This window comes from Entamoeba dispar, genomic scaffold (assembly GCF_000209125.1).
Source record: "Entamoeba dispar SAW760 scf_1105229463351 genomic scaffold, whole genome shotgun sequence".
In the NCBI taxonomy this organism is placed as follows: Eukaryota; Evosea; order Mastigamoebida; family Endamoebidae; genus Entamoeba; species Entamoeba dispar.
Genome location: NW_001855649.1, coordinates 1 through 11369, shown reverse-complemented (window position 1 = coordinate 11369; position 11369 = coordinate 1). Strand labels below are relative to the sequence as shown.

At 27.3% G+C, this 11369-nt stretch overlaps 6 protein-coding genes across 6 annotated transcripts, besides 13 other annotated features; 3 read left to right on the top strand and 3 right to left on the bottom strand.

The window, feature by feature from the left end:
* Positions 1–87: 87 nt before the first annotated feature.
* Positions 88–365: a repeat region.
* A 42-nt stretch (positions 366–407) lies between these two features.
* Positions 408–522: a sequence feature (AT_rich).
* Positions 523–637: 115 nt separating this feature from the next.
* Positions 638–668: a sequence feature (AT_rich).
* A 63-nt stretch (positions 669–731) lies between these two features.
* On the top strand, positions 732–1570 carry EDI_105740 (uncharacterized protein; the record flags this gene model as incomplete). The annotated part of the gene is made up of 4 exons (XM_001740918.1): positions 732–766; positions 824–968; positions 1032–1115; positions 1172–1570. The coding sequence occupies 4 exons, from the start codon at positions 732–734 to the stop codon at positions 1568–1570; spliced, it is 663 nt and encodes a 220-aa protein (XP_001740970.1).
* Positions 795–822: a sequence feature (AT_rich).
* A 49-nt stretch (positions 1571–1619) lies between the features above and the next one.
* Positions 1620–1724: a sequence feature (AT_rich).
* Positions 1725–1794: 70 nt separating this feature from the next.
* Positions 1795–1824: a sequence feature (AT_rich).
* Positions 1825–1885: 61 nt separating this feature from the next.
* Positions 1886–1917: a microsatellite.
* Positions 1918–1953: 36 nt separating this feature from the next.
* On the top strand, positions 1954–5337 carry EDI_105730 (carmil, putative; the record flags this gene model as incomplete). The annotated part of the gene is made up of 1 exon (XM_001740917.1): positions 1954–5337. The coding sequence occupies one exon, from the start codon at positions 1954–1956 to the stop codon at positions 5335–5337; it is 3384 nt and encodes a 1127-aa protein (XP_001740969.1).
* Positions 5331–5450: a sequence feature (AT_rich).
* Positions 5435–6421, bottom strand: EDI_105720 (malate dehydrogenase, putative; the record flags this gene model as incomplete). The annotated part of the gene is made up of 1 exon (XM_001740916.1): positions 5435–6421. One exon carries the CDS (start codon positions 6419–6421, stop codon positions 5435–5437), a length of 987 nt encoding a protein of 328 aa, XP_001740968.1.
* Positions 6422–6423: 2 nt separating this feature from the next.
* Positions 6424–6604: a sequence feature (AT_rich).
* A 26-nt stretch (positions 6605–6630) lies between these two features.
* EDI_105710 (GTP-binding protein YPTC4, putative) lies at positions 6631–7317 on the bottom strand (the record flags this gene model as incomplete). Its single annotated transcript, XM_001740915.1, has 2 exons — positions 6631–7263; positions 7312–7317. The coding sequence occupies 2 exons, from the start codon at positions 7315–7317 to the stop codon at positions 6631–6633; spliced, it is 639 nt and encodes a 212-aa protein (XP_001740967.1).
* A 131-nt stretch (positions 7318–7448) lies between these two features.
* Positions 7449–7496: a microsatellite.
* A 23-nt stretch (positions 7497–7519) lies between these two features.
* Positions 7520–7560: a microsatellite.
* Positions 7561–7583: 23 nt separating this feature from the next.
* On the top strand, positions 7584–8138 carry EDI_105700 (pre-mRNA-splicing factor SLT11, putative; the record flags this gene model as incomplete). Its single annotated transcript, XM_001740914.1, has 1 exon — positions 7584–8138. One exon carries the CDS (start codon positions 7584–7586, stop codon positions 8136–8138), a length of 555 nt encoding a protein of 184 aa, XP_001740966.1.
* A 24-nt stretch (positions 8139–8162) lies between these two features.
* Positions 8163–8203: a sequence feature (AT_rich).
* A 3-nt stretch (positions 8204–8206) lies between these two features.
* EDI_105690 (WD repeat-containing protein, putative) lies at positions 8207–10702 on the bottom strand (the record flags this gene model as incomplete). The annotated part of the gene is made up of 1 exon (XM_001740913.1): positions 8207–10702. The coding sequence occupies one exon, from the start codon at positions 10700–10702 to the stop codon at positions 8207–8209; it is 2496 nt and encodes an 831-aa protein (XP_001740965.1).
* A 518-nt stretch (positions 10703–11220) lies between these two features.
* Positions 11221–11256: a sequence feature (AT_rich).
* The last annotated feature ends 113 nt before the right edge of the window (positions 11257–11369 follow it).

Genomic DNA, 11369 nt, shown 5'->3' with positions numbered 1-11369 from the left:
CATTGTTAGTTTTTTTTAAATCTATTTCTTCTTATAAAATTGTTTTATATGATTTTCATTGTATTGTTATGCTTCAGAAACAGAACTGAGAAAACAAAGTATGATAAAATAAACTCAGTGGTCAACTTAATAAATGAGTTTAGTAAATAATAAAGCAACAAACCAATGAATGAACTTAAAAAGTGGAACAGATAACGTCAAAGAAATCAAAAACCATATAATTAAAAAATATGAAAGGTGTCATAAGGCATTATTTCTGTCATAACTAAATATACATGTTTGAATTACTTGGCTACAATAGGATGGGGATTAATTTCCACAGAACAAGGAGCAAAGATAAAAATAGTAATACTTAATTACTTTTTATCAACAAAAAAGCATTGTTATTAAATATTGCATATCTTTACTAAAAATTAATAATTTTTAAAAGATATTATAAATAATAGATTTATAACTAAATATAAAATTAGGGTTGATATTACTTAATAAAATATTCTGAATTAATAAAAATTTATTAAAAAACCGTAATTCTATATTTTGATTACTTACTTTAAATAAAAGAATAAGTTAAATAATAATAATGAAATGATGATCCTTTATTTAAGTGATTAACCATGATAATCATCTTTCGGGTCTGATTATTTTAATTAATTCTTTTTTTTTTTAAACCACACAAAAAATATCTAAAAGAAAGAAAAATGAACTTAAAAAAGAAACAAATCATAATAGTTATGTCTGAAGAAGGGAAGAAACCTCACAAATGTCGGTTTGTTTTTTTTTCTTTTTTGAGTTAGTTTATTACATAATAAAATAATATTATTAGACATCTTGGTTGTGATAAAACTTACGTTTCTTTGAGATACCTTCGTGCCCATGAAGCAAAAGAACATTTAAATTGTCCTCCTGAATGTAAATTATGTGAAGAACACCGAAGTAGAAGAAGAACAAGAAAGAATCATGAAGAAGAAGTTTGTTATATATTTTTTAATGAAAAAAAGAGAAAAAGAAGTAATAACTAAACTACATTTTAGGATATTCCAATTTTAATAGAATTACCAAGTAGTTTATGTATTAGATTAATGGATGAAAATGATAAGATTACAAATAGTAGTAATGTTTGTTAAATAGTTTAGTACACAAACTAATTGCAAATAAATAATAATTATTGTAGTTAATTCCATTACCAAGAACTCCAAGTGCAAGAAAAGTAATACAAGACTTCCTTAAAACAGCAGAAGATGATGAAATAAAAGAATTAGCAGTATCATTTTATACATTATTTTGTCATACAGTTGGACCATTTTTGTTGTATGAAATAGAAAAGAAACAATACGCACAAGTTTTAGAAAAAGTTAATTCTATTGATGAGGTTGGTGATTATTATGGTGCTGAACACTTACTAAGATTAATTGCAAAACTACCTCAAATTTGTTATGAAATCCATTTTGATAAAATGGATGAGTTGAAAGCTTTTTTAGAACAACTGGCTCATTTCATGGAGGAGAATGCTTCAATACTCTTTATTGATAAATATTTCAGAATCAATCCCAATCAAAAAACAATCGAATAAAATTTTTTTTGTTTTCTGTTTTAATTCAATTTTTGTGGATTACTGATTCTTTAATACTATTTTTAATTTTTGTTATTTATTTATTATTAGTTTATTATAATAATTCATGAAATATCTATTTCTATAAATAGAACAATTATATTATAATAAAATAGCTTAGAATAAACTAAGTATTCAGGAAAATCAACGACAAAAAAATTTAGATCAAAAAAAGAAAAATTTGGAAAAAATTATTTATTTTTATATCATTAAAAGAAGAAATAATGGATTGAAAAAGAGAAATGCTAACTTATAAAAAAAGAGTCTCAAATAGGTAAAAAACGAAAAAAAAAAAAAACAAAAAAAAAGTAGAATCTAAAACTTAAAAAACAACACAAAGAAATATGGCTGAATCAAAAAGAATTTCAATTTCTGAATCGTTCTCTGTAGACTTTAATGGGATTTCTGCAAGCGAAATTACTTCAGATGCATCGTACATACCTAATCATTATAATGTTATTCGATCACAATTTAAAACAATTCCACAATGTCCATTACAACCACCACCTGATCTTAAAACGTATCGTGAAATTAGAGAAAAGAAAACAGGACGTTCTATTGGAACAGATAAAGCAGGGTCATCATTATTTTCTGGATCAATGATTTCAGATATAACTAATGTCACTGCTAACTCAGTTCAAATGCAAGAAAAGATGGAATCAATGCAAATAGAATTTCCATTAGAATTTAATGGTAAAAGTCATTCACCAAAAGTTGATGAAAAGTATTTAATTTATTCACAAAGAGAATTAGAAGATCTTAAAAGAATTGTATTATTAATGTTAGACCATTGTCCACAAACATTCAATCTTTTATTTGATTCAAAAACTGCATCAAGTACGAGTAGAGGTATTTTGGCTATGACAGCATCAACCCAAACAACAATAAATTTTATTCAAAAAATCATGAATTTAGAATTTGAAGAAAATGCAGGTACTGATAAATTAATGAGAGAAAATTGTCCAACAAATTTATTATGTAAATCTTTATTTGAGGCAATTGTTCCAGAAGTTTTTGTTGATAAAGTCAAAGAATTCTTTACTGAATTTATAAACTTAAAATCATCTTTTGAGATTGATGATTTATTTGTTGAAAATGATGATGAGATTGAATCTAATTTCGAACTTCTTCAAAGTTGGACTGAAAAATATATCAAAATAGTCACTGATTTTTTCCCATCACTTCCACTTACTATCTTCCAGATTTGTAATGTTTATAGAGAATTAGTTATTAAACATTTACCTACTCTTCCTAAAGGTGAAGCTGACGTTATGACTGTTACTTTTCTCACTCAAAATTGTTTTATGTCTATTATTGAAAATCCTGAAAAATTTCATATTAAAGGATTAAAGAAAAGTTCTCATATTGTTGAACGTAATTTTACTATTCTAACAAATGTCTTAAAAACATTATTTGCAGGAAAAAAATTTAGTAATAAAAGACATGGGTATATGGCACCATTAAATCCATTTATTGATTCATCATTTAGCAGATTACGTGTTGCTGCATTAAAAAATTTAAAGGCATCAAGTTTAACAATTACAACATTAAAAGAAAGTCAATTAATGGATGCTCGTGCTATTTCATCTGTTCATAGAGAGTTTTCAGAAAAAGCAAATACATTAATGAATGGTTTCCAAGGACATTTAAGATTATTGTTTTTAGAAAATATGTTAGATTTAGGAAGTTATGAACGAAAATGTAATCATTTAAATGCATTTGATCTTGAACAAGTTAAATTATTCAGAAAGGAAATTACTAAACAAAAATTAGATTGTTATTTTATTATGAAAGGAACAGTAATTTGTGAAAAGAAAAAAGATAAAAATGATGTTATTCTTTATGATAAAATTGATAAGAAAAATGCTACTGTATGTGCATGTTTTATTACTGAAGATTTCTTAACATTTGTTGATTTAAAAGGAAATACATTTGTTAAAAGAGTATTTAATAGACAAATTAATTCAATTCAAGTTATTGAAGGGGCTGAACAACATATTACAATTGATGCTGTTAAACAAACTCTCTTTATTAATGGAGACAATAATAATTTGTTTATTGTTTATTTAATGAGAGCATTTGCTCATGGATATTATAGAAAACCAACATTCTCTCTTAAAGCACCATATGTAGTTACTACTCGTATTTTACCATATCCATTAAATTATAAAAGTCAATCTGGAGGATTCCTTGGAGTATATAAAGCAAATTGTGCATCATTTGGAGTTAAAATGAATAATGGATTAGTTTTCGATATTGCAAATGATATTAGATTACAAACACCAGGAGAAGAAAGAACACTTGATCTTAGTAAATATTATAATGATGATTATAATAACACTAAAGAAGATTGTTTATTAGATACTGATATGCAACCTATTTTTTGTTCTATTACTCATAACCATTTCTTTAAAAAAATTGTTATACAAGATACTAATCTTAGGAGATGTTATTCACAATTAAAAGATATTCTTGCTACAAATACTACGATTGAATCACTTGCTTTAATTAATGTTTCATTAGGTTCTAAATGGGCTGATGTTTTTGAAGGATATAATTATAACCCAAAACATCCGTTATTAGAATTAGATGTATCATCAAACCAAATGGATTCTAAAGGAATTGCTGCTATTGGAGCTGTTATAAGATGTTATAGACTAGAATCAATAAATTTAGCTAATGTATTAACACACAGTAGTACTGTTTCTGCTTTTCTTGATGATTTAAGAAAAATTAAAACAAGTATTCCATTACGTTCATTAAATATTTCTGGAGCTCAAATGTATTATACACAAACTGAGTTCCTAGTTTCATTAATTAATGGAATGTTACCATCATTAACTGAATTAATCATGAAAGATTGTGAAGTACCTAAAGAAACAAGTTTAATAAAATGTGTTTGTGCATTAAAGAAGGTTGTTAAATTAGATATTACTGGATTAAATTTCAATCAAGAATTAATCCAACATTGTGTTGATAATCTTGGAAGCAAATTAGATCAAATTACTAATCTTTCCTTAGAGAAAGCTGTTATTGATAAAACAACATTAAGAAAGTTCATTGAAGAAATTCCAGCAAAATCAGTTTCATTAGATTTAAGTGAATCATCGCTTACAACAGAAATTATGACATCATTCTCTCATATGTTTGCTGGACTAACTTCTATTAAAACAATTAATGTTTCATATACAGATATTGGAGATGAAGGAATTATTTCCCTTTGTGAAGCATTAACACAAAATACTGTTGTCGAAGAATTAAATATTTCTGGTTCATTTGGTAGGACAACAAAGAAACAAAGTGATACATCAACAGAAGTTGTTAAAGCAATTTGTAATTTGTTAGTTTCAGGATGTCCATTAAAAATTTTAAGGATGGCTGGAGGTAAAAAAGAGTCTCAAAAATTAGGTATTAATATTGTTCCAATTTTTGATACTCTTGTCAGTCAAAATCAATTAGAGGTACTTGATGTTAGTGGACATAATTTTGGAAACAAAGGTGCATTTTCATTGTCAAATATGATTCGTAGTAATTCTAAATTAAACGAACTTAATTGGGACGAAAATAATGTTGGTGTATCTGGAATGAGATCGGTTGCTTTGAAATTAAAACATAACATTACTCTTCTTAATTTCCAAATCCCAGTTATGGACTGTGGTTCCTTAACTGGAAGAGATTTGTTAGAAGCTCGTAATATCATCAACGATATGCTTATTTCTTCTAATTAAAAAATTATTTTTAATTAATTAAACTATATCATTTTAATATTTCAATAACAAAAATATATCTCAAAAAATAATATTTATTTTATAAAAATATTTTATTTCAATTAACAATATTTCGTTCATCAATTAGCTCTAATTCTGAAAGAGTTAATGCATCTTTGATTCTTGGTTCTATTATTAAAGAATCAACAATATGGTACTCACCTGCTGAACATGTCACTGGCATTGAATAAAAGAGACCTGTATTAATTCCATATTCACCATGACTACAAACTCCCATACTAACCATAATTCCTGGCTTAGTTCCATAAATCCAATCTTTAATGTGTTGACAAATTGCGTGAGCAGCAGATCCAGCAGAACTTGCTTTTCTTGTATTGATTACTTCTTCACCACGATATCTAACTTTTTCAGTAAAATCATCAAAATCTTCAATACAATTAGCTAATGGTTTAATACCGTTTTGATCAGCAAGATATGAATATGAAAGATCTGGTTGCATTGTATTAGAGTGATTTCCCCAAACAATAATATTGTGAACAAATTCTGGTTGACATCCTACTTTATTAGCAACAAATGCAGTTGCTCTGTTTTGGTCTAAACGTGTTAATGCAGTTATATGTTCAGGTGGAATACCTGATGTTTGACAAATAACATAAGCATTGGTATTTGCAGGGTTAGCAACAACAACTACACGAACGTCTTTACTTGAATAAGTTCCAAGTGCTTTTCCATTCATTTCCATTACTTTTTTATTTACACTGATCAAATCACTACGTTGCATTCCAGGTTTTCGTGGAATACCTGCAACAATAATTGCAACATCAACATTACTAAAAGCAAGCTCAGTTTCTGTAGTAGAAATGACTCCTTTTAGTTTTGGTAAACAACAGTCAGTTAATTCCATTGATAACCCTTTTAGTGCCATATCGTTTAGATCATACAAATGAAGAATAACATCACAATCAAATAAAAATCCTCTTCCAATGAGAAAACATAAATTGTATCCAATTTGACCAGCGGCTCCAGTAATTAAAACGTGTAATGGTTCAGTTCTATTAACTTTTTCCCAAGGAATTGGTTGCATTGAATAATAGTTAATTTTTAGTTTATTTATTTTTTAATTTAAAACAGTAAAATATTGAAAATCAATATTTTCTTTTAAAAACAAAAAAATTAATTTTATTATTAAATCTTAAATAATAAAAAAAATATTATTATAACAAATTTATCTCTAATAACAAAAATATAAAGAAAAAAACAAAAATAACTAGAAGTTGAATTCAAATTTGTTTTTTATCTCCCATCACCGTTGTCAAGAGTGACTTTACCTGTCTTGACATTTTCAAAGATGACTTCAGCAGTTTGTAAGAAACAATTGTCAACATTAGTGGCGTCACGTGCAGATGCTTCCAAGAATAACAATCCATTTTCTTTAGCAAATGCTTCACCTTCTTCTTTAGTAACTTGTCTATCAGGAAGATCACATTTATTACCAACAAGCATAATAGTGGTATTTGGATTACTATATTTTCTACATTCTTCTAACCAAATTGGAATTTTTTCAAATGACTCTTTTCTTGAAATATCATACACTAATAAAGCACCAGATGCTCCTCTATAATAACTTCTAGTAATAGACCTAAACTTTTCTGATCCTGCAGTATCCCATATTTGAAGTTTCACTGATTGGCCTTGAATTGGAATAGTTTTTGTTCCAAACTCAACACCAATAGTTAAGTCATGAATTGGTTGGAATCTTTTATCTTGGAATTGAAGAAGAAGACATGACTTTCCTACTGCAACTTCTCCAACAATAACGTATTTGAATACATATTGATATTGTGATTCAGCTGGTTTATTCGAATCAATTACAGGAATTACCTTTGGGTTTTGTGCGTTTTGTGTTTGTTCACTTTTTCCACAACACTGAATGGTAAATATTATTGATGATTTGAAGTTAATGTGTTAACAAACAGACATCTTTAACTTATTTTTTAGTTCATTTTTTATTTTAAGATGTGTACATACTATTTAGTTCTTTATATTCATTACAAAGACATAAAGGTATGTACTGCTTATTATTATATTTCATTTTTAAATGGTAACAGTGTAATTAAATAAAACAAGAGTAAATAAAATGAACAAAAATCAAAATAAAAAGTGTGAAGAATAGAAAAGTCTTAAAAAAAAAAGAAAGAAAAATAAAAAAAGAATAAAAAAAAACAATTTAAGTTTAAAAACAAAAAATGAGTGATGGATTTCCTATTTTATGTGAAAATTGTTTACCAAAAGAAAAGTATATTAAAATGAAAAGAGCAAGAATGGGAGAGGCATGTAAATTGTGTGACCGACCATTTGATGTTTACAAGTGGAGAATGGAAGAAACAAACTTAATTAATAAAACGTATGTTTGTTTAAATTGTGCAAAAATTAAAAATATGTGTCAATGTTGTTTAAAAGATATTGAATATGATATTCCATATTATGTACGTGATGCTGCATTGTCTCAAGTGAATGGAAATATTTCCGAAACAACAAGTTTAAATGAAGCAAATAAAGAATGGTTAATAGAAGTTTCTCAAAAGAAATATGAAATGACAGGACAGAGCGAGTATGATAAAATTGATGCTAATAAAGTTATAGAGAAACTAGAAAAGAAATTTAATTATGCATCAAATATTCCTGATATAGCAAAAAAGACACAGCCACTAATAGAAAAACATGAATTAAAAGAACAATCTCAATTAAAGAAAGCTTATATTGCAAAAAAACCTAAAAAACCACAAAGTTTCTTAAAATGAATTATTTAATAAATAACTTGGAACATATATAAATAAATTAAAAAAAATATATTTGTTTAAAAATTCAATCAATTTTTATCATTCAATTCTAAATCAACTACTTTTAAGAGTTCTAAATTAGTTGCTGTTGTTAAACGTAATTTTTCAATTCTTGATTTGCATAAACTGGCTAGTTTTTCAAGCATTTCAATCAGTGAGGCATCTTTTGATCCTGAAAAATAAGAGTAATGAACTTTACATAAGAAACTTGCAATAGTAACATCCATTAATATTCGTTTATCTTTTTCTAACCAATCAACAACCCACCTTAAGAGAAGAATAGCGTTACTGGTTGGTAACATTAATAATGTTTGTTGTAAATTTGATGGAGAAATTTTACCAACTAGTTTCAATAAATGATCACTTGGCGATAATCCACACAATAAAATATTTGGCTCAGGTGGTTGTGGTTTATCACCAACAGGATTGAGATTCCATTGTGCCAATTCTTCTTCATATCCTTTTATAGAAAAATCTTCTTTAGTAACTAAATCTAATACCGCCATTAAATCTTCTGCATCTTTAATTGTTTCTATTGTTTTTCTTGATGCTTCACTAGTGTCTAATCTATCTGGAGCATTTCTATCAACAAAATCTAATTGTTTTAATTCTTCATCATTAAAATGTTGAGTAAGTTGTTTATTTTCTTCTTCTTCAACAAAAATTTGTTCTTTTGAACGCATCCAAACAATAAACGAATGGTCAGCTGATGATGAAACAATGTAATCACCAAAAGTAGAACATCCCATTGAAAGAATTCCAGCGTTATGTTCTTTGAATGTTTTAATTTGAATTTGTTTATCAGCATCCCAATACCTCAATGACTTATCTCTTGAAACAGAAAAGAAATAATGTGTTCTTGGAATACAGGCAATTCCAGTAATTAAATCTTCATGTCCCTTAAATGTTTTAATACATTCACCATATTGTAATCCCCAAACTTTAATTGATTTATCAGCACTTCCAGTAATAATTATATTATTATCATCACTAATGTCTAATGCAGTAACAGGTAAATTATGGCCATACAATGATAAATAAAATTGCATCGTTGGCAATTTATATACTTTTACTGTGTTATCCATCATAGCAACAGCAAGAACTTGTTTTGACACAGTTAAGTTAAGAATTGAATCATCCATTTCCCATTCATTTTCTTTTGTTAGTGTAACACATTTCTTTCCATCTTCATCAGTAAGAACATCAACCATCCATAGTCTCACTTGTTTGTCTTTTCCACCACTTACTAATCCAATCATATCTCCTCCTTTCCATGGTTTAATAACAGTAATTTCTCCAGAATGAGCAGTCATTGATCCAATGACAACAGATGCAGCTGTATCAATAATTTCAATTGATCCACCAACAGTACCGATTGCAATAAATCTTCCTCCAGGTAAGAATGTTGCTGTATTTGCTCTTCCACAATCAATACTTCCTAAATTAGTTCCATTTGGATTCCAAATAGAACAATTCCCATCTCCAATGCATGCAACTTTGATATCGTCATCAGAAACTAACACCACTCGTGCATCTGGTCTGTAATGATCTTGAAGAGGTGCAGGATTCCAATCTTTATATCTATACTCTTTAAATCCATTTGTAATAGCTACAACCATTAACCCATCATCTCCAACACAAATAGACTTTATTGCAGTATTCAATTTCATGGCATGTCTTAAGGTAACGTAGTCAGTTAATAAAAACTCTCCGTCCTCAAGTCTTTTTTTTCTTTTCTTTGATTGAAGTCGTTCATTTGATGTAATAATTTCACTATATCCCAAAGTTCCATTATTCACTCTCATCCCAAGAACTTTTCCTTTCTTTGTAAATTCTTCTACATCTCCTCCAATAGCAAGTACTCCTTCACCTTTAATTTCCAATATATCATCTTCATTATCAACACGTTGTAAAATACGTAATTTGCCGTCAATTGTTGATGTTAACAAAATATTATCTTCTAATTCAATAACTGCTTTAATAGCTGCACGATGTCCAACTATTGTTTGTCGACATTGTTGAATTTCTAAATCCCACACTTTTACTAATCCATCATCTCCAACAGAAACAACAAACCCTGGAATAAATACTGCACCTTGAATCATGTTAAGGTGTCCTCTAAAACGACAAACACCTTCTTCTCTAACAATGTCCCAAACTACAATTTCTGGTTCATTTGCAACGGATAACACCATTTCTCCGTTTTCACTAAACTCAAGAATTCTAACTCCTGTACGATGTCCACTGAATGTAACAAGTAATTCTCCATCTAAACATGAAAAGATATTAACTTTTCCATCTACAGTTCCTGCAGCGATGTGGTTTCTTTCATCGTCTACAGCAATTACTGATATTTCTTCATCACAAACATATTTACGTTCAATAGTATTTGTCCTTGTATTCAATAAAATGACTGTTTTATTACGTACAACTAATATTTGTTTAGTATTGAAATAAAGAATGTTGGCAGTTGAAATAGCCCCACCACGAGCATCAACTTTGTAGTCCAAATAAGTTTTGACCATCGTTTCTCATTTTTGAATTCTTTTAGGGTTTTCCTGTGAAAAATATAATTTATGAAAAACAAAATAATTCAGTTTTTCTTTTCTTTTTGTTTTTGGTTCAATTTGGAAATAGTTACCTTTTTTTCTTATTCTTTTCTTTATTAATACTTTCATAAAAGATAAAAACATTACAAGAATAATCTACCTCCATTTTTATTAGTTACTCAATTGTTTTCTTTTAAAACAGCATTAAAAAATTCAAGCACTAATTTTCTATTCTTAAAAGAAAATAAAACATATTTAGTAATATGCCAAACAACACTTTTTTATTAATAACTTTTTCCAAGTTTTAAAGAATACTTGATTAAATGATTTACAGTATACAACAATTAAGTTTTATTCACTGACAATACTTCATTTTTAAAATGTATAACTTATATTCAAGTTATATGTTATAAAGTTGATAGAACACAAAAAACAACATTATTTTTATTTAAAACAAATTTTAGTCAGTTTATTAATTAAAACAGAGTTGTTAGTTAAATTTTATATTTTTATTTGATTAAAAAATAATACTTGAAAGCTAATTAATTGAGATAAGGAAGCATATTTTTATTGCTTCAATTATAAAAGAAATATATCCACTTATACTAATTTTAAAACATTTTTAACAACAAGTCAAAACATA